The 19,947-nt window shown below is 42.8% G+C and overlaps 1 protein-coding gene across 2 annotated transcripts in view; it reads left to right on the forward strand.

The window, feature by feature from the left end:
• The window catches only part of SNX19 (sorting nexin 19), a 47,130-nt gene extending 30,312 nt beyond the window's left edge, over positions 1-16,818 (forward strand). Inside the window, exons 9-11 of one of the 2 annotated variants that reach the window (XM_089537860.1) lie at positions 12,002-12,186; positions 13,764-13,851; positions 16,247-16,818. In XM_089537860.1, the coding sequence (XP_089393986.1) occupies positions 12,002-12,186; positions 13,764-13,851; positions 16,247-16,382 (409 nt within the window). In that variant the 3' untranslated portion in view covers positions 16,383-16,818. Of the gene's footprint in view, positions 1-1,879; positions 2,402-12,001; positions 12,187-13,763; positions 13,852-16,246 lie in introns of those variants that run through there. The other variant, XM_089537861.1, reaches the window with a different exon arrangement.
• The last annotated feature ends 3,129 nt before the right edge of the window (positions 16,819-19,947 follow it).

Consider the following 19,947-nt stretch of genomic DNA (forward strand, 5'->3'; position numbering starts at 1 on the left):
AAAAAACAAATCCATGAACATAGTTGTAGGTGAGAGCAAACGCACTGAATCGGTGAAACTTACATAAGTATTGATTTACCATTCAACTGATGATTCGTTGGTGCCCTTGTTAGGTCTAGTTCAGTAATTGGATTTAGGCTCAAGTCTCACAGCCCTATATAAAACAAGGACAGGGTGGGATAACACAATGAGATTGGAAGTTCGTTACATCCTTGCAAGAATGTGTGCCCTCTTTGCCATTACCTCTCACCAACACACTTGGAGAGTAAATGTGGATGCAGTTGGAGTGGTGATGTGTGGTTCTTCCATTACGTTGATCATTTCTCCTTGCCTATCCCTTCCACTCAAGCGGCTCACAACCATATCCCAAGATTGGGTCGATATGGATGCATGCTCTTCAGTTATCGCAACTACATCCCCCAAGGGTTCCTGTGTCCACAGCCCTGGGTCACTGAGAAAGGGGGTTCAGTTATTGGATTGCACCCTCCTCTTCATATCCTCCCTCCTGCCCCCAACCAGTCTATTCAGGGTCCTTCTCTGCATCTGTTCATTCCCAGCACCTCTGTAATCCGTTCTTTGGCCTTGTGGCAATGGAGGTGGCTCCCCACAGAGGTAAAGTCACTGTGGACAATTGGGCTTCTGGTCACCAGGACAACCATTAAATTGCTAGCCCTTCTTTTCCACGCAGTCCGATTTCACACTTGCAACCCCTTGCTGAGTCTTAGATTGTTTTGGGTGGGAGAGGACAGGTGAGAGGGAATCCCCCATATATATATATATATATATATATATATATATATATATATGTCAAGCTGTGTGGCCAGTTTAATTAGCTCTCATCTGCACTGGAGGTCAGTGGCCTGCTGTTACTTGTTGAATAAGAATGGAGGCAGGGAACTCTTCATGCTAAAGGAAGATGGCTAGAAAGAGTGCAGTTCCTCTATCCTGGGTGGGCCATTCTGGCAGATCTTGGGGCCACTTTTGTGCCCCAGGAGCCTTTTCTGCCCCAGGAACCCCTGGAGTCCCCCAAAATCAAACAAAACCCCAGAATGATTGGAAGTGCACTTTTGATTCTCAAAAATCAGTTTGGGGGTTTGTTTTGTGTTTTATTTTTTTCAAAAGTTAAACACTACAGAAAGCCCTTGAAACTTATTCAAACAGTACAGGTTGCGTCTTCCTTATCTGGAATGCTTGGGAACAGAGGTGATTTGGATTTCAGATTTATTTTTTTGGATTTTTAAATGCCTTTACTTCCAAGTCAGATTCTGTCATCCTTAGAGGATGGCAATGGCAACTGTCCTCTAAGGAAACCTGCCAAGAAAACCCCATGATAGGTTCATCTTAGGGTCACCATAAGTCGGAAACGACTTGAAGGCACACAACAACAACAACAAAACTTCCACGTAAATACAAAATGAACTTTCTTCAAGATGAGACCCAGGCCTAAACGTAACATTAATTTATGCTTCAGATACACCTTCTACACTTCGCCTGAAGCATGTGGAAGGATTATTTCAGCAATGTTTAATGCCCATATTCAGCTGACAACAGTGGGAGCGGAGTGAAACGTGCAGAACTTTTGCACAGGGGTACATTGTGCATTGTGCAATAAGTCCTATTCCAGAACATAGATTGTACAATTCTGTATGGGTGTTGTGTCATTTTAGCATAGGTTATTTCCATCAGCACTTATTTACACTATGATGTGTTGACATAGGATTGCAGCCTATGGGTCCCAGAGAGAGAGAGAGAATTAGTCTCCTAAATTAATGCCTGAACAGCCATGCCATGGAGGGCATCCTTGCTCAAAGGCCTTGCTATATAAACATGCAAGATCTGCCAGATTGGTTTCTTTTTTGTTTCCCCTCTCCTTGCTTAGGAGAGAAAAGCAAATTGAAAAGACTGGTGTGGCTCCAGCTGAACGACGAGGCCCCTCTGCAATTCCGAGCACAGCTTGTAGTCTTTCTGTGCCAGAGGAGCTGGCAAAACTGGAAGGCTTTGGCAAAACCTGAGACCCTTGTGTGCTTTTAATGAAGTGCCACAAGTCTGAAAAGGAGCCCACAGCATCTCCAAGCCACCTGCCAGGGAACCTGCCAGTGCAGCTGGGCTGCGACCAGGCTCCTTCCAAGGCACCTGCTCCCATCATCCCCATCACTGCCGAGAACAGATGCCTGGAGCAGGTGACTTAGTCATCACCTTTCCAGGACCAGCGGAGCAACAGGCTGCTGAGGCTAGATTTGGACTCTGCCTTTCCCCCTTTTTTTTGGGGGGGGGGGATAACTCTTTGTGGTCAGTGGACATGAACAAAATTCCTTTGAATTATTACTGTATTTCTGTGCTGTACTTCAGTGATGGGTGCCTTGCCTGCTATCTTTTATGGATTTGTTGTAAATGGTTTTAATTCTGTGCATCCTTTAATTTCATCTTAATAAATTTTTATATATTTTTGATGTCTTTGTATTTTTAAGTATCCCAGTTTTTTTGGGAGGGGGACCAGACAGGAATAAATAAGTAACAGCCACTACCACCACCACAACACAGTAGTTAGAAGCTTTTAGGGAGCATAACATGACTAGAGTTGGATGGGATTTGTGGATCTCATTAAGGCCACCTTTCCACCAAGCTCTTTCCCCATCATTTCAAGACTGCTCCCCTCCCTCTTTGCTCTTGGTTTACTGGGTTATTTTACCGTTTTGCCAATAAGTCCAAAATGTTAAACCTTAATTTGAATGGTCCCTACAAAGCACAGGTTTTGGTGCTCATTGGCAATGCATGCATCGCTCAAACCACAGCTCAGACATAAGCCTGGGGTGGCATGCACATGGCCAAGTGCATCTTATGCACACATATGACCCTTTTTGGACAGAGTGCAGGGGAATATTCCCTTGCCTTCATGCTCCATCCCAAAACCTAACCCCAGGCACCTGTCAAAGTCTGTAATGCACTTCTGCTGCTGCTTCTCACCAATGGCAAGGGGAGGGAGGAGGGAGGCAATTTAGACCACAAAAATATGGCTACTCTGAGCTCTTGGGGGGAAGGAAAAGGATGATGCACAACATCCATAAGCACACACTCATTCCTCCCAAAGCTGAGTCCAGCTGCAAGTTCATAGCAACTTTATAGCAATAGCATTTAGCAGTAGCATTTACATTTCTATACTGCTTGATAGTGAATTCAGCATTCTCTAAGCTGTTTACATTCTGTAAGCCATTTGTTCCCAACACGTTTTTATGAAAGGATTAAAGACTGAGTCAACCTTGGAGCACTGGGGTTGAACTCACAACACTGTGGCTGCAGCACTGGCATTAAACCACTGCACCACCAAGGCTCCTTCATGGTCTGAATTGTCTTCCCTTTTCTTCTCCTCCCCAATGGCAAACAGTAGAAGCCCTGGTAGGAGTCCTGGTGGCGCAGTGGTTAAATGCCTGTACTGCAGCCATTCACTCAAAACCACAAGGTTACGAGTTCAAGACCAGCAAAAGGGCCCAAGCTCGACTCAGGCTTGCATCCTTCCGAGGTCGCTAAAATGAGTACCCAGACTGTTGGGGGCAAATTAGCTTACTTGCTAATTTGCTTACTTGCTGTTCACCGCTATGATCTTTGGAATAGAGGTATATAAATAAAACAAATTATTATTATTATTATTATTATTATTATTATTATTATTATTAGAAGCATCCTCTTCTAGGACCTCACAGCTGTTGTGAAGAAGGTGTGGGATTCAAGCCACCTAACATCCCAATTTTGGGAGAAAGGCGGGATTTAAATCCCATAAATACATAAATAATAAAAATAAATAATGCAGCACTGTGCTCCAATGTGGGACCTCAGTCACAGCTTCCAGGTAAACCTGCAGAGGATTGCAATGCAACAGGCCCTTGTTTTCCTCCTCTGGATATCTCTTCTTCTTGGGATCAAAAGGGTAGAAGGAGGGAAAACGTGTTTAAAATCAGAACATCAGATAGCCCGCAATGCAGTTGCTATGGGTGTTGGCACCTTCCAAACACCTGGAGGGCTTCAGCTGGGTCTTCCAACAACCGTGAGCCAAGAACGTCAGTGCTTTTGTTAGTTTTCAGTGAGCCTGGCTCCTGAGCAATGCCAGATGTAACCTGTCAGCCCTCACAGCCAGATTCTTTCTTCCTTTATTAGAGGAGCTGTAACGTTTTGGGGTAAGGAAGGATTCTCGCCACTAAGTATGAGAACAGCTGCCTGGCTGCCCTCCTTCCAGCTGAGTTGTGTTCCAGTCAGGTTGTGTTACTCACACTGGCAGGTCTGCGGCATGCAGTGGCCAGAGATGTGTCTGCTAGGGGAGGGTATGTCCATTTATGAAATGTTACTAGAGGGAGCACCTTACTTTAGATAGTCCATATCTAAATGTCCAGGTGGCAAATGATCGCCTTGCTTTTCAATATTTGCTATCATTTCTATAGAGGATCGGGGGCTTGAAGTTTCAAAGACATGCCCAGTGTCTCCTCCATCAGCCAGACCAGAAGAAGGAGGAAGTGGTAAAAGGGAGGCTTTCTGTAGCAACAGTGCACGAAAAGGGGTGTGGATATTACTCTATGGATTTCAGGATAAAGCAAGTTTATTGAATTAATGTTAATGTTCTTTATCCCAGCGGATAAAACAAGGAGATAAGCCTAAAACAAACACCGTTAAAAATACATTAGATGCTTATCTAGCATAGAACAAATATTCTTTTATTGTAGTCTTTTATCTCTTTATGATTAAAGAAATTGAGGAAAGAATCAAGAATTTGAAAAAGCATTCCTAGTCTTGATATGCAGCATTCTTAAAATGCATACATAGTACTTGTATCCCTACTACTTGAATCATAGAGTTGGAAGAGACCACAAGGGCCATCCAGTTCAACCCCCATGCCATGCAGGAACTCACAATCAAAGCACCCCTAACAGATGGCTATCCAGTCTCTCTTTATAAACCTCCAAAGAAGGAGACTCCACCACTCTCCAAGTGAGTGTGTTCCACTGTCGAACAGCTCTTACTGTCAGGAATTTCTTCCTAACGTTTAGGTGGAATTTCTTTTCCTGTAGTTTGCATCCATTGCTCTGGGTTCTATACTCTGGAGCAGCAGAAAACAAGCTTGCTCCATCCGCAATATGACACCCCTTCAAATACTTAAACAGGGCTATCATATCACCTCTTAACCGTCTCTTCTCCAGGCTAAACAAGCCCAGCTCCCAGTAAATTACTGATTTACTTCATCCTTCTTGTTTACATTTATTTACTTACCTTTATTACTTAATGCATTTATATGTTGCTTATAAAATGCATAGGGGGGCATACTGAGTATTAAACACGTAGAGGCGAGATACTAGATTCAGTGCTTGAAATGATTAAATCATGTTAAAATTGCTGACCATTTTAAACATCATTTTAAAAAAATGAATGGTCAGTAATGAATTCACTTTTAATCAATCCTTTCCAGGCTCTGGGTTGCATGAAGACCTTCCCAGTTAAGTCCAGTTTTCCTTGGTTTCATAAAGCATTCCACAAGAAGTTTGAACTGAATTTAATGAACTGACCTTTTGTTTCTTGGAAGCATATCTTGTCTCATCAGAGGAACTCTAAGAGTCTTTTTTAAAACACACACACACACACACACAAAAAGAAGTTAAATCCATAAATGGACATCAAATAGCAACACTTAATTAAAATGCAACATCAGTTTCAGAACTGGTCAAATAAGAGGACAAGAGAGGTCATGCTATAAATATTTATGGCCTTTCTATGAAGGTCACTTATAAAGTCAGTTTAGTAGTTTTTGCATGGTTCTCCAGCAGCATGTGAACTTGTAACAGACTTCATTGAATGGTGGGGTCATAACAGAGAAGGCACTGCTGCATTTTGCTTTCCAAACCCTTACCTTGCTAGCTAAATGTGGACAAGGGGACATTAACATTAAACTGAGCTTGTGCTGATCTGAACAGACAGTGAACTTATTTAAATATGTTCGCTATTAATTTCTCTCTTTTTCTCTCTAATAATTCTGATTTACTGTTTAAACTATTATGAGCTTTGTTGGAGAAGCATTTTATGGCCAGAATCCTGCTTAAAGATAAAAACAGAAACCAGCAATCATTCTTCTGATCATAGAATAACCTTAGGTCTGTACAGATATAATGGTTGGTGGATGGGTTTCTCCCCTCTCACAAAGCAGAGATGATACCAGTTGCCCCATTTGATCCAGGATCTTTAAAGTATTCTTGCAGCTTTTGCTTAATTCTTGATTTGACATTAGTTCTCAGGGAAAAGACATGGCTGGTGTGAGCATTGGGCCAGGATCGTGTTTAAAAGTTCCTTATGCTCAGGCATATTACCTTTAATGGCATTCAGGTGACTGTTCCAGGTCATCCCAGTTCCTATTCTAGGTTATAGGTAGCAGAGCTTCTAGGTCATGGGGTAGTTAATTGGCCTTTAAGGTGACCCGTTGCATTGTGGACAAAGGGGGGACTGTTCACATAAAGATATACTGGATAGGCCTTAGCACAAGGTTGTAAAAGGTACCTGGAATTATGTCAAGCTAATACAGTTAAGGACTGCTACCATACATGGAACAGGACATCCCAGATGTGCAAGCTGGATTTAAAAAAGGAAGAGGCACTAGGGATCACATTGCAAACTTGCATTGAATAATGGAGTGCATCAGGGAGTTTCAGAAGATAATCTGAATGTGCTTTATTGATACAGCAAAGCCTTTGGCTGCTTAGATCATGAAGAGCTATGATTTGCTCTTAGAGGAATGGGAATGCCACAATATCTGATTGTCCTGACACCACAGAGAGATATAAAGTAATAAATATCTGCTACTCCAATTGGGTGAAAAAATAACTGGATTCATTGCTGGGTTTTCCTTTGTAACATTCTCTCTCTGGCAGCATCTTATAACTACCCTCAGAACTAAGCATGCTCAGTTGATGCCTTTGCAAAGAAACATTTGTGCCTTTTGGTCACTCAGTGGCGCAATATAAACCATATATTTCCTGAGTCTACCCAGCAATGGCAATGCTTACTGCTGGAACAGTGGCCCCAGAAACTTCTCTGAAGCTGACTGGTCCCAAGGCTGTAAGAGGTTCCCTGGCCTTGACTTAAAGCAAGCCTTAGCTGCTCATTTATAAAAACAAGGCAGGTAAACTGGTACATTGAATTGTATGTCATAAGTAACCAGAATCCGCGGTGATAGCTCTGGAAAATTATATCATATTAGCCCATTTTATCTCTCTTGCCACTTAACATGCATGCTAGCCCACGAGCATCTGGAGAAGGTGCACCAAAAATCTTAATTATCAAGCAACTGGAGTAGATGGTCCACACTCTCAATAAGTAAGGATTTCCTCACTGAGTTTATTTATTTAAATATTTATGTTACAATCCGTATCAAAAGACCTCAGGGAAGTCTACAAGTCAAATCACAGTAAACTAATTAAAACACTTTGAAACAATAGCAGTATAAATAGAATCATAGAATCATAGAGTTGGAAGAGACTGCAAGGGCCATCCAGTCCAACTCCCTGCCATGCTGAAACATATTAAATACAACTAACAAGTAAAAAACAGATTTAAAAGATTAGAATCATTTTTAAAGCAGGTGTGTTACCATTTTGAATTAAATCAGAGAGGCCCAAAAAGTTTAATCAATAGCCATGACATTACTTGGAACGTCAATGAAGCCAGTATTGGTGCCAACCAGTCCTGCCTCTCAGGGGCAGTCTATTCCATTACTGGAGTGAGAATGCTCACTCCTATATTGGGGCTGTATGCATTAGCCCAAAGGTCTGTGTTTCCCTGGCCTGGTGTCATCCGCTATGGACAATGCAGGCAAATAGCCTCCAGCTGGGATTGGTCAGAGTGGACACTGACCTGGTGGTTCCAGCCCAACCCTGACCCAAAGTCCCTTAGCGCTATCTTTTTCAATTGTTCGCAACAGAGTTTCTTAGAAACTGTGCCATGGCAGACTGTATGGTTGCACGGCCCCTTATCTGCCATTGCCACCATCACCGTGTTCCCTCTGAAGGCCTGTGATGTTGGAAGGAGGCACCTGGCCAAATAGATGAAGTCAGCAATAGGTGAAGTCAGGTGCCCTGTTTTTGCCCTTACAAGCTCCAACCGGAGCCTTCACAGGGAACTTGGCAGTGACAGGCAAAGGTTCATGAAGTGGCATGGAGGTGAGGATGGGTAAGAACTTCAGTTGGGTACCATGGGGTTGACCCATTGTCCGGGAAAGCAGCCAAAGGCTGATAAGGCAGCTAGTTCCCAAACAAACAACCCTCTCTCCAGCACAGCAAAGTCAGTCCTAGGGAGATGCAGTAGCTTTACCAAAAGGGATTACCAAGAGAATTGTCAGACAGTCAGAGGTTCAGGGCAACAGATAGGCAGGTCGATGAAGCAGTCCAAGGTCAAGGTTTCCGGGTATTCAAGACAAGAAGCCAAGGAGCCAGAGACAGAGTCTTTCCTCTAAAAGAGTCAGATATCCACTGGCAAAGAACCACACATGCTCCAGGTGTTTATAAAGGCAAGGAGCTGGCCTTCAGCTGTGCCTGATTGCGAAGACGCTTCTGATAAAGCCTCCGAGATCTTCGAAGGCCCTCTCTTTCTGCTCGACGCTCATTGAAGGTAGGCACACTGCCCAGATCCTCCTCCATGTCCACAGCCTCGGCACCAGGCAAACTTGACTGCTGAACCTCTGGAGGGGCCACAGACTCTGCTCCAGCAGAACTAGGGCCAGCCTCTGGCTCCTCCATTACAGGTTCAAGCCCCTGGGGCTCTGGCTCCTCCGTTATAGGTTCAGATCCCAGAGGCTCTAGCTCATCCTCTGAGTCCTCCAAGCCATCTTCCAGGCTGGGCATGACACCCATGGTATCCCGTGTGTGCATATAAGCCAGTTGTCATACAGTATATTGCCTTTACTGGTGAGATGAGCAAAAACACACACATGCAACAGACATCAATACTTTGGCTGGCACATATAGGGAGAAGTGCTTCCTCAAGTATCATGGGATTTTAGTAGGATTGCATCCTGAGAGCCCTGCTGGATCAGAGGAAAGATCCACCTAACCCAAGAAATTGTGTGTCTTCTGATGATGATGTACAACATTCCCTCTTCTCCCTGATCACTGGTCATGGTGACTGGGTGAGAGTCCAGAAACATACATAGAGGTGTATCGGTTCTCTATCCCTGCTCTATTCCGTCATCTTGTTTTCTTGTGGTAACCATCCTTGCAACTTCCAGGAAGCTTTCATTATCTGGCATATTCAAATATACCTCATTTAATCATGGGGACTCTTTTCATCTCCAGACGTATGCCCTCGTAAGGGGAGAGGAGGGCTGGTCCTGGTCCAGAGACATCCATTCCTTCTTCCAGATGTAAACTGGCAAAGTGGTTCTGAGCTTAGTGCACTTCTCTCCTATCCCTCCAGGGTCAGGAAGGATTGCAGCTCTACTAAACAAACACTTCATCAAACTGTCCTTCAGCCAGGGGTACAGAACACATTGTTCACGGTTTATACCATTGTAAAGTTTTACTGGGTAGGGGAGAGGAACATTTCCAGTAAAATGCTGAGCTGCTTTTACTCTATTCTTGGCGAAAGCTGGAATAGGGCTCTGAGTGCTTCATATTTGCTGATTTATTAGTGATTTCAATTTTTTTCTTCTTCTTCTGCTCACACACTATTTAGCAACCCGCTCGCCAAAGTTTTGTTTGCTTTGTGGGCTGATGCTGGGTCCAGGTTTTCCAGTACAAAAAGAAAAGCAGGAACTTGAAATATCAGGGAGTGACAGCACAGTCAAGTGCTGAGAGCAGGCAGTGCGCTTAAACCAACCTTTTGGAAGATGCTGAGCAGGTGGAATCACAATTGTTGTAGAAAGAGGGACCATCATTTGCTCCAATTACAAAGTGCATGCCTTGGTGCCATTTCATATGTAACCCAAAGGGTATAATGCATTCACAGAAGGAGAAATGTCACCATTTGCAGAAGTTCCAAACATAGTTTGGAAAAGAAATCCCAACTCTGGTGGAGGGAAAACCTCACAAGCAGTGTCTTGAGCACTGAACATGATCGGTGGCCGCAGAAAGCTGAATGGAGAATAATATGGCTGAGTCACTGGCAGGACTACTCCATGATACATTTTGTTGCCAGCCTTACTTGTCTAATGTGTCAGGAACTTTTTATAGTGTAGACATATGGACTCAAAGCCAAATGATGCATCAACCTTAAGCAAGCATGGGTCTTGTCAGTGCTTCTGTGGGAAACTGCTGGAGAGCCCTATATGCACCCCATTCCATAACAGAAGAAAGATGGAACTTAAATGTGATAAATAATGGTGTTACCTATAAGGTGAACTGGGTGACCTTGGGCAAGTCACACTCTCTCAGCCTCAGAGGATGGCAGTGGCATACCTCCTCTGAAGAAACTTGCCAAGAAAACCCAATGAGAGGTTCGTTTTATGGTCGCCATACGTCAGAAACCACTTGAAAGCACACAAGCAGAACAATAACGTGATACTTTGGAAAGAAACAAAGGGGGCACATTGGTTTATATGGTTTAATGCAAGAGTGAGCAACTGTCAAGAGTTTATAGGGGCACATTGGTCCTCCGTGGGGAACATGCAGGCTGCCCCCCTGCTGCCTCCACTTCTGAAAAAAAGTCAAAGAATGTTTTTGCCCCCAAATGCCCCCAACACCCTCAAGGGGAGGGCAGTTTTACCACTTTTTGCCCCTCTCTGAGAAACTGACTGGCGGGTCAATTTCTAGATTATTTACTATTGAAACAACTAATCAGGTTCCATCTGCTATTTGCATCTTTTCATGTGTCTGGTTTTGCTCCTTCCTCCCACCACCAAAGAGCTGTAAGCACCAATTGATGCTGAAAATAGGAAAAAGAGATTTGGGAATCCCATATTCCCCTGCTATCCCCAACTCTTTCGTTCGCTCTTGCTTTCCTCTTCTTGATGGGCATGTTAATTTAGTTTTGTCTTCACTTCCATATTAATTTTAGTAAGCCTACCTTCTTGCCCTGTGTCCTCTCCCCACTGAACCTAAACCTTCACTGCCTCTCCAAAAACTCAAAGCAGATGGATGCTTCTGCTCAAGGTGACCAAATGTTCTCACCACAAAGGAGGACAAGGCATTGCAGGATGTAGGACATTCAAGAAAAATGGAGGACATTGCAAAAGGAAGCCTAAAGCACTAATAGAAATGTACATTCATGCTCCTTGGTCATTCTCAAAATGGAGGACGTTTTAAAATTCCTCCTGGACAAAAGTCTGGAATGTAGGGCATGTCCTGGAAAGGGAGGACCTCTGGTCACCCTGCTTCTGCTGCTCATTGGCTCTTGTTGTTTCTTTCATGCTTGGAAATGGAAATGAACAGACAAGTAACCAAAAGTTGTGGACAAATAGGACCTTGGCAGGTATCCAAAGATGCCAAACCCTGACTCTGACCTTGCCTGCCTTCATTGTAAAAATCTCTGGTATTAAACCCACACTCTTTTAGAAACAGCTTCATCCCTCCATCAATGTCTGTTTCAAACACAGACCCCATTACAGCATGTGCAAAGTATGCATTTCCAAATGGGAAGCGAACACCCATTGCTTTTGCTTCCTCCCTCCCATCTCTTTTTTTATACTGTCTGGTTCAAAACTGGCCTGGCACAGTGAGTTTCACTTTTGAAGTACAAGTCATGTCTCAGTAATGGGCGAGTTTTCTTTTTATATTTACAATCAAGTTATTTTTGCTCCAAGTCCCAGCATGAAAATACTTTCTCGAGCACCCCAAAAATAAAATAATACTCTCATGTGTTTGGTCCCATTGCTATATTTATTTTTAGCCTGTTTACTGTCTGTGTGATAAGCCTATTGTAAACCATTGCAGTTTTAAATAGAAGAGGTGGCTTGAGGTATTAGCCTTGTGGATTGAAATCAATGCCCAGCAAGTATTCATCCAAAATCTCTTTTCCTCCTTTCCTTTTCTTTCATTTGCAGGTGGTTGGAGGTCCAAGTGGACAATCTGACCTGCACTCAGCGCTGGGTTCAGTACCTCAGGTTGCTTCAGGAGTCGATATGGCCTGGTGGAGTCTTACCTGTGTTGCCCAAACCACTGAGGACAGAAGAAGAGAAGGCAGCAGCAGAAAGACAAGCCTTGCAGATTCTCATGGGAATCCTGCCTGGTGGGCATTTTCTTCTGTGTGCATATGATACAAAAATATAAACAGTGGTAGCTGGCAGCTGTTATGTCAGTGTGCCACTGAGTCCACTCCAGATTGTAGTCCAAACTTTAATGACAGTGTCCAAGGTGATGAAACTGATTTAGAGATCTAGTCCAATACCTTGGATGATTCCCTTTAAAGTTCAGACTGGAGCGCAAAACAGATTCACTGCCCCACTGACATGGGAGCAACCAGCTGCCCCTGAGTGCAATGAATGGTGCTATAAAGTAGCTTAGTGTGGTGTGCATCAAGGGAAAGGATATCATTTAGGACATGTTGGAAGATGGTGATGTGTAGTGGATCTGAAAAATGCTTCCGACTCCCAGTTGTTTAAATAGTTGTTTTCTCCTAAATCATATTGTTGAACAAGAATTCTTGGAAGAACCCTGAGAGATTATTTTAATGTGAAAGGGCTTGGAAACTTGGTTCTGGTGTCAGTCACTAAGGTCTGAACTCAAATGATTCCTGTTACTAGATCTCAGCATATGACTGCCTCCCTGGCCCACTCTTGTGAACTTGGTTTTGGTGGGTGAATTTGGAGGTTCTAAATAGATGTACAAGTCTTGCAAACCCTGGTGCAGAATTCCTCACTCTATCCTAGGGTAATATTCCTTCTCCCTTAAATACTAGGGTGGGTATTGGAGCTGAAATGGAGTAGGTCTCTGGAATGGGGAGAGGAGCTGAGTGAAATAAGAGGGGGCATACCCAGCGTCTGCCAGGCTGCATGAGAAGGAAAGATGAGGATCCTATCCTCCCAGAATTGTCTACATCAACAGCCATTCTGTGTGGCTGCAGCAAGAGTGAGACACCAAAGCCCCATGCCTTGACGCAAGCGGAGCTGTCATTTGGTTCTTCTCCTTCTAGAAGTGAAAGTTGCATCTGGAGTATTATGAGAGAAATAATACAGCAAGTTTCCCTCTATTGAGTAAAATGAAGCCAGTTGTCTCTTGACCACAAACCTTCATTAGATAACTGTGAAATAATTAGAACCTGAATGCTCCCCTTCCCTCTGTTCCTTTTTTTTCCCTTTCCTGTCATCTATTTAATTTGATAAGCCATTGTGTTGAACCATAAATTATATCCAGTGCAGTTGTGAGAGCTAAAAGCCTAGTTGATTTGCTTTTAAGAAGATGACATGCTTAGAATTTTGATATTGCCTCCTATTCCAGCCTAGAGTGTTAGATAATAATAAATAAAAAAAGCTTCATAGAGCTTCATAGCCTGTAAGAATTGTTATACTAGGCAAACCTGGTTTCTTAAGCATTTTAATGCATTTCATGATTAAGATTGTTTGTCTCATCAGGAATCTATTTCAAGAACTGATAGCTGGGAGAGCTGGACAATGCATTTTATTTTAAAGATATGTTCTTGAGACCTATATTCAGAAAGTGCAAGTGGTTATTGACATCTGGCAGTATCCAGTTCTGAGCATATTCTTGGTAACTAAATACTGAAAACTCCTGCCATGTACACCTTGGGTTATATACTAAGAGTCAGATTGTTCTTGGGAATTCATGCCAATCTCTTGATGTCCACAGAATTAATTCTAGAAATCCTTGGGACCAGTAAATGTCGACAAAGTTGGAGCCTAGTCCTGGAGTCCATGCAACATCCTATCATAAACAGGTAACCTTGGCAACATGGCATTCTTACAGGCAAATAAAGATATATACGCGGTGGGTTACTTAAGAAAAATACTCAATTGGATCAAATTACTAGACCTTGGGGATCATATGGAATGTTGTGTTTTAGCAATCAGATTTGCTGGGCCTGCAGGATAGAGTGCTTCCTGTTCAGAGTTGTAACCACTCCATTTCATCACCACGCCATTCGCACTCTGTACTCATAAGGCTTGGGGGGATCTATCCCTTATGGTTGCTTTCTTTAAAAATGGGAGGATGTTTCTGCAGACTGTGTATTCCCTCAAATCTGTTGATACTTACGTCTTTCATGTGGCTTGTTATATAAGCACTAGCACTCCACCAGAATAGAAGGAAGTGTTGTTGTTTTGTTGTTGTTATTTCTTACTGTCTTCTTCCTGTGATTCAAGGCAGGGAACAACAACAAATAACACAACTTGTAACATCCGTAAAAAGAGCGTATAAAAGCAATATATATTAAAATCCATCAATAAATACTGTAAAAACCATAAATTAAAAATAATCTGAATAGGCTAGCCAGAAGAGACTGGTCTTTACTGCTTATTTAAACTCAGACTGCATCTCAAATTGATGAATCTCTTCCAACTGCCCAAGGTTGGCCAAAGAAAATGTCCTCTGGGTAAAGTCAGCCTAGTTTTGGTTGGCTGAATTAGATGTCTCTCAGAGGTCCTGAGTGTATGGGGCAGATTATACAGGAGACAGCAATCCTGTAGGTAACCTGGACCCAAACCATATAGGGCTTTAAGAGTAATAACTAACACTTTGCACTTGGCTTGGAACAGGTGGGACCTGCAACAACATGTTTCACTGCGGGGAGACACTATTCACTGTCTTTATACTTCTTCCAGAAAACTCCATTCCATACCATTTCCATTCCCAATAATCCTTGGTATATGTTAGGTGGTTGTGGTTGTCTCTAGTCTCTAGTGTGTACAGTCTCCCACATGGGCTAGTGTATCATAAGTAGATGAAGGCTACCAGCAGTTATATAGAATGAGGCTTCTAGCTCCTCCTCCCAGTGACCCACAGATATGGCTCACACTTTAAAAGTTTAAGCTCTTACCCAAGTGAATTGGACACAGAGAACTAGCCTTCCCTTTTTTTTCAGAGAATGTTCTGGAAGTCCTTTACCAGCAGTTATGTAGTTATATGGAACAAGCTTGTTTTCTGCTTCTCCAGAGAACAGGACACGGAACAATGGATGCAAACTGCAGGAAAAGAGATTCCAGCTCAACATTAGGAGGAACTTCCTGACAGAAAGGGCTGTTCAGAACACAGTTCTTCCTTGTAGTGTAGTGGAGTCTCCCTCCTTGGAAGTCTTTAAACAGAGGCTGGATGGCCATCTATTGGAGATGCTTTGACTGAGAGCTCCTGCATGGCAGGGGGTTGGACTGGATGGCCCTTGTGGTCTTTTCCAACTCTATGATTCTATGAACATGCCTTTGAGCAAAAGTCTTTTCCTGAAGGTCTCACAATTCAAGCAGGATCATATTCCCAATTTTGGGGGGAGATAATATAAATATAGTAGCAGCAGCAATAGTAACAGTCATCATCCTCATTGTTGTTGGTACACAGTGGCTTAGTGGTGAAGATGCCAATGCTGATCCTTGCAAGGTTGGCAGATCGGCAGTTTAAGACCCAAGCACCATGAGATGGAATGAGCTCCCTGCACTAGTCCCACCTTCTGCCAACCTAGCAGTTCAAAAGCGTGTAAAAACACAGGAAGATAAATAGGTACCACTTTGATGGGAAGGTAACAGCATTCCATGCACCTCAGCATTTAGTCGTGCTGGCCACATGACCACAGAGTCGTCTTTGACAACACTGGCTTAATAACGGAGATGAGCACCGCTCCCTACAGTCAGACGTGACTAGACAATCACATCAAAGGGGAAATCTTTACTTTTATCTTTAGTAATAATTGTAAGAGTGGGAGTAGTAGTGGTAGTTGTGTTGTTGTTGTTAAGAGCCAAGACATATGTAGTGCTTACTGAGCAAGGCAGTGGTCTAATGCTAATCCAGCTCAAGAATGTTTAGAATAAGTGTTTCAACCGAAGTGTTACCCAGCACTGTCTTGAGATGCCGAGGATCGAACCTGGGATCTTTAGCACACAAAACATATTCTTTATCACCAATCTATGGCTTTTCCTCATAAAGTATATGAAGCAATATGGACATGACAAAAATATAAATGCTCACTAGTACCATTCTAGGCATCCAGCTATTTTCTCTTCTCCACTATAATCTGTATTGAGATCAGGCACTGGACTTTACAAGTGGTCACCATTTCACATGGGTGGCCATTCACCCTTGGAATTTCCACCAGGCTTTTACAATCCCTTTTTTTCTCTTTCTTTCAGGCACATGGTTTACTGCCTCTCAGACATTCTTCTGGAGTTTTTGATCCCTGACTCCCAAACAGATGAACCTAAAACAACACCTGGAGCTACTTCTGGTTGTGGAATGCCTGAGAGGGCTGGACCTTCATCACATTAGCTTATGGGGGAAAGTGTCTGTGTGCAAAGAAGAGAACCTGTAGGCATCAACCATTTGAGATTATATTTTTATTGAACAGAGATGTGGCTACTGAAGGAGACAGACATCTTTGAAAAAACTACTCAATCTAAAATGAGTGGTCTAATAATTTGTGATAACTGTACCAGTTCTTAGTTAGAAAGTACCCTCTTCCTGTAGAGGTGAAGAATCTTGAAAAGATGGCATCACTAGATATTCCTGGATAGATGTGATTTTACTTGTTGTGTGTCTTTTTAACCTAGTTAAGATGGTAGGTTTGGGCACTCCAAGGCTACCTGTGTATGGGCATTCAGTTTCATGATCTCTACCTGTTCTTTCCTCATTGCAAAACAGTTACAGTGAAGAGAAGATGATGAAATGTTTAAGAATAAATCCACCTTCTTTATTTGGGTTGTTATGAAGCTGTTCAAATTTCTGTCTTGATGCACAGAACTTACCAAGTGAAAGCTTGGAATTGTTGGGATCAGCATATGTCTGTGGTCACTGTAAGCCATGGGCAACTGCAGAGGGGGTGGGATCCATGTATCATCCCCATGGGAGTTACACCAGCATTCCCAACATGACTGGAAATAATGTCATGTCATTTTTTCTTTCATTTTTTGCAGACTTGGAAGCAAAACCATATTGGGCAGAGGCTATGAGCCAGTCTGAGGCCACATAACAGAGCACATAATGAGAGCCAGTGTGACATAGTGGTCTGAGTGTTGGACCGAGACCAGGGTTTGATTCCCCGCTTGGCCATGAAACCCACTGGGTGACATTGGACAAGTCACATACTCTCAGCCTCAGAGGAAGGCAGTGGCAAACATCCTTTGAAGAAATCTTGCCAAGTAAAACCCATGATAAGTTCAGGTTGTCTTAGAGTCACCAGAAGTCTGAAACAACTTGAAGGCACATAACAGCAACAGTGGAACCTTGTATGCTACATTTTCCACACTCTTTCTGGAAGAATAACTAGAACACAAGGAGTAGCCTGAATTCCTATTCAATCTCTAGATCAGTCAGTACCTCTCATTATAAAATAATATAAACAGTGGGAGGGTGGTAGGGGGGAAACAGTGACACCATTCCTCATTCAATGAATCAGGATGGTTTCTCCTGCTTTATCATGAAGGGCAGCTATAAGGCTGGAATCAAAACATGGGCCTGGTTTTTGGGGTCAATTTTTTGACCTAAATTTCTAGACATACATGAGTATATTAAGTAGTCTACATCAGCAACTTGGGCAGTATAGCTTTGCTGTCCTTGGTGGTCCAGATCTTGATGACCCCCTCGCCATGCCTGCTATTTACATGAATATGAATGCTTCTTTCTATACTTAGGAACCTTCTTCCTCATCTGAATAATAAGTATGGAAGCCTGGATTAAGTGGAGACCTCAAATTAATCCATCTCCACCCTGTTTGTGTCCCATTATTGATGAGGGCATCCTTTCTTGACATTTTATCTTTTAACATCTATCCATACAACTCCTAAATGCATGGTTGTTTTGATGTCTAATTTGGCTTCAGTTGGAGAGGAGAGGGAAGTATGTAGGAGAGGAGATACTCCCTGAAGTACTCTGAACACAGGCTGTTAAGGGCTTTAAAGATCATAAACATGACTTAGAAACGGGCCTAGGACCTAACAGGTAGCCAAGACAGAAGTAATTTGCTCTGCTCTTCGATGCCTGTTGATTGATAGGAGCCAGGCTCAAGTGTGCTGGACCAGCTGGAGCTTCCAATGCATCCTTGATGTCAGCTTTACATGAAGCACATTGCAATATTCCAATCCAGTACAAGTAGCTGTGGCCAACCAGTGACAGGACAAGCTAAGTACCATAGTCCTTGAGTGAATGGGTCATCTCTCTTTCTATACGTGAGCCAAGAATTAAAACAATATTAATTTTATTTTAAATTGTGGGGAAACACTATACTGCAAAGTACTTGAGTCATATATTATTTCAGATTAGGCATGCCAGAGAAAGATCCCAGATGCTGTTGGAAATCCATTACCTACAACTAAAGCGAACATTTGTGCAACACATGATGCTGTGATGGCTACAAAAGCCAAGTTCCCTTCCCTAATATCCACCCCAGGCTAGACTGGGCCATTTCCAGTGTCAACAACTCTAAGCTTAAGCACTTATCCTCTCACAGAATTCAGCGTAATTAAGACCAGATCAAGCCGGGAACTCTGCACCAAAGAGTTGGCTTGGCATGCCATTGCTGTGTTTGCGAGGATATATATTACAGATTATGTGTAGGTCTAATGAGAGTTCCCAACATCTCAATTTCTGGAGGGTTAACCCTGTTTCAATACACAAGCTTGTAAATAAAAAATATAGTTTATTTTACCTTAATTTTTCTTAACAAGCCAAGATACTAGGTTCTTGCTTATCTTGTGCCTACTGTTGCTAGACTGCAATTCAGAGACTAGGCAGTTTCAAGCAAGACAGTATACACACTACTGTATGCAGTGGGAAAATAGGATTGGGTCCATTGGAAATACTGCTACCAAGGCCTGTATGATTGCCATGCTGTGGATGTAATTTTTGTGTAACGGCTATGCATGGCACTCCCATTTGTTTTAAAAAATTATTCTGTTATTCCTTCAAGGAGTTTAGGGTAGCATACATAACACATGCATACTAGTCTCCCCACAAGCTTTAAAGGAGGTTGGCCTGAAACAGAATGACTAACCAATGGCTGCCCAGGAGTTTCATGACTTAGCAGAGATTTGTATCTGGATCACTCATTTCTTCACTCTGCACTGCACTAGCATTGAACCAAAAAACACTGTCCTGCTGTGAAGGTTTTTCTGGTGGAATATGGACTTATCATATAATGTGCATAAAGACCTCAAATGTCATAGAATCATAACCATAGAGTTGGAAGAGGCCAAAAGGGTCATCCAGTCCAAGTCACTGCCATGCAGGAACTCATAGTCAAAGCACACCTGACAGATGGCCATCCAACCACTGTTTAAAGACGTCCAAAGAAGGAAACTCCACCACACTCTGAGGGAGCGTGTTCCACTGTCAAACAGCTCTCACTGTCCTCAAAATGTTTAGGTAGAATCTCTTTTCATGTAGTTTGCATCCATTGTTCTGTGTTGTATTCCTTGGAGCAGCAGAAAATAAGCTTGCTGCATCCTCAATATGATATCTGATTGACCTGAAAGCAGAGTAGTCTCTACATAACCACAGAGGCATATCCAAACTGACCTTATCTACAGCAAATCCAGTCACCAAAAAGGATAGTCACAGACTGAGATCCTACATCGCTTCAGCATAGAATAAATATGCACCAGCAGAATTAGGTTATGCACAGATTATGCCACCCCTATACAATGGTAGTGCAGTGTATGTGGATCAATGGCTAATGTGCATGGCTGACAACCCCACTGCACAATTGCAATTCCACAATAGCAATATGCATTCGCATGCTATCTCATGTGCATATGTGACTTCTTACCTTGCCATCATGTGGATACCATGGTTGTGCATCGTCCACAAAAAACATTGTATGCACAATGCAAACTTACAC

The sequence above is a fragment of the Sceloporus occidentalis genome, unplaced genomic scaffold (assembly GCF_023333645.1).
Source record: "Sceloporus occidentalis isolate IW3139 unplaced genomic scaffold, rSceOcc1.0.p SCAF_9, whole genome shotgun sequence".
In the NCBI taxonomy this organism is placed as follows: domain Eukaryota; kingdom Metazoa; phylum Chordata; class Lepidosauria; order Squamata; family Phrynosomatidae; genus Sceloporus; species Sceloporus occidentalis.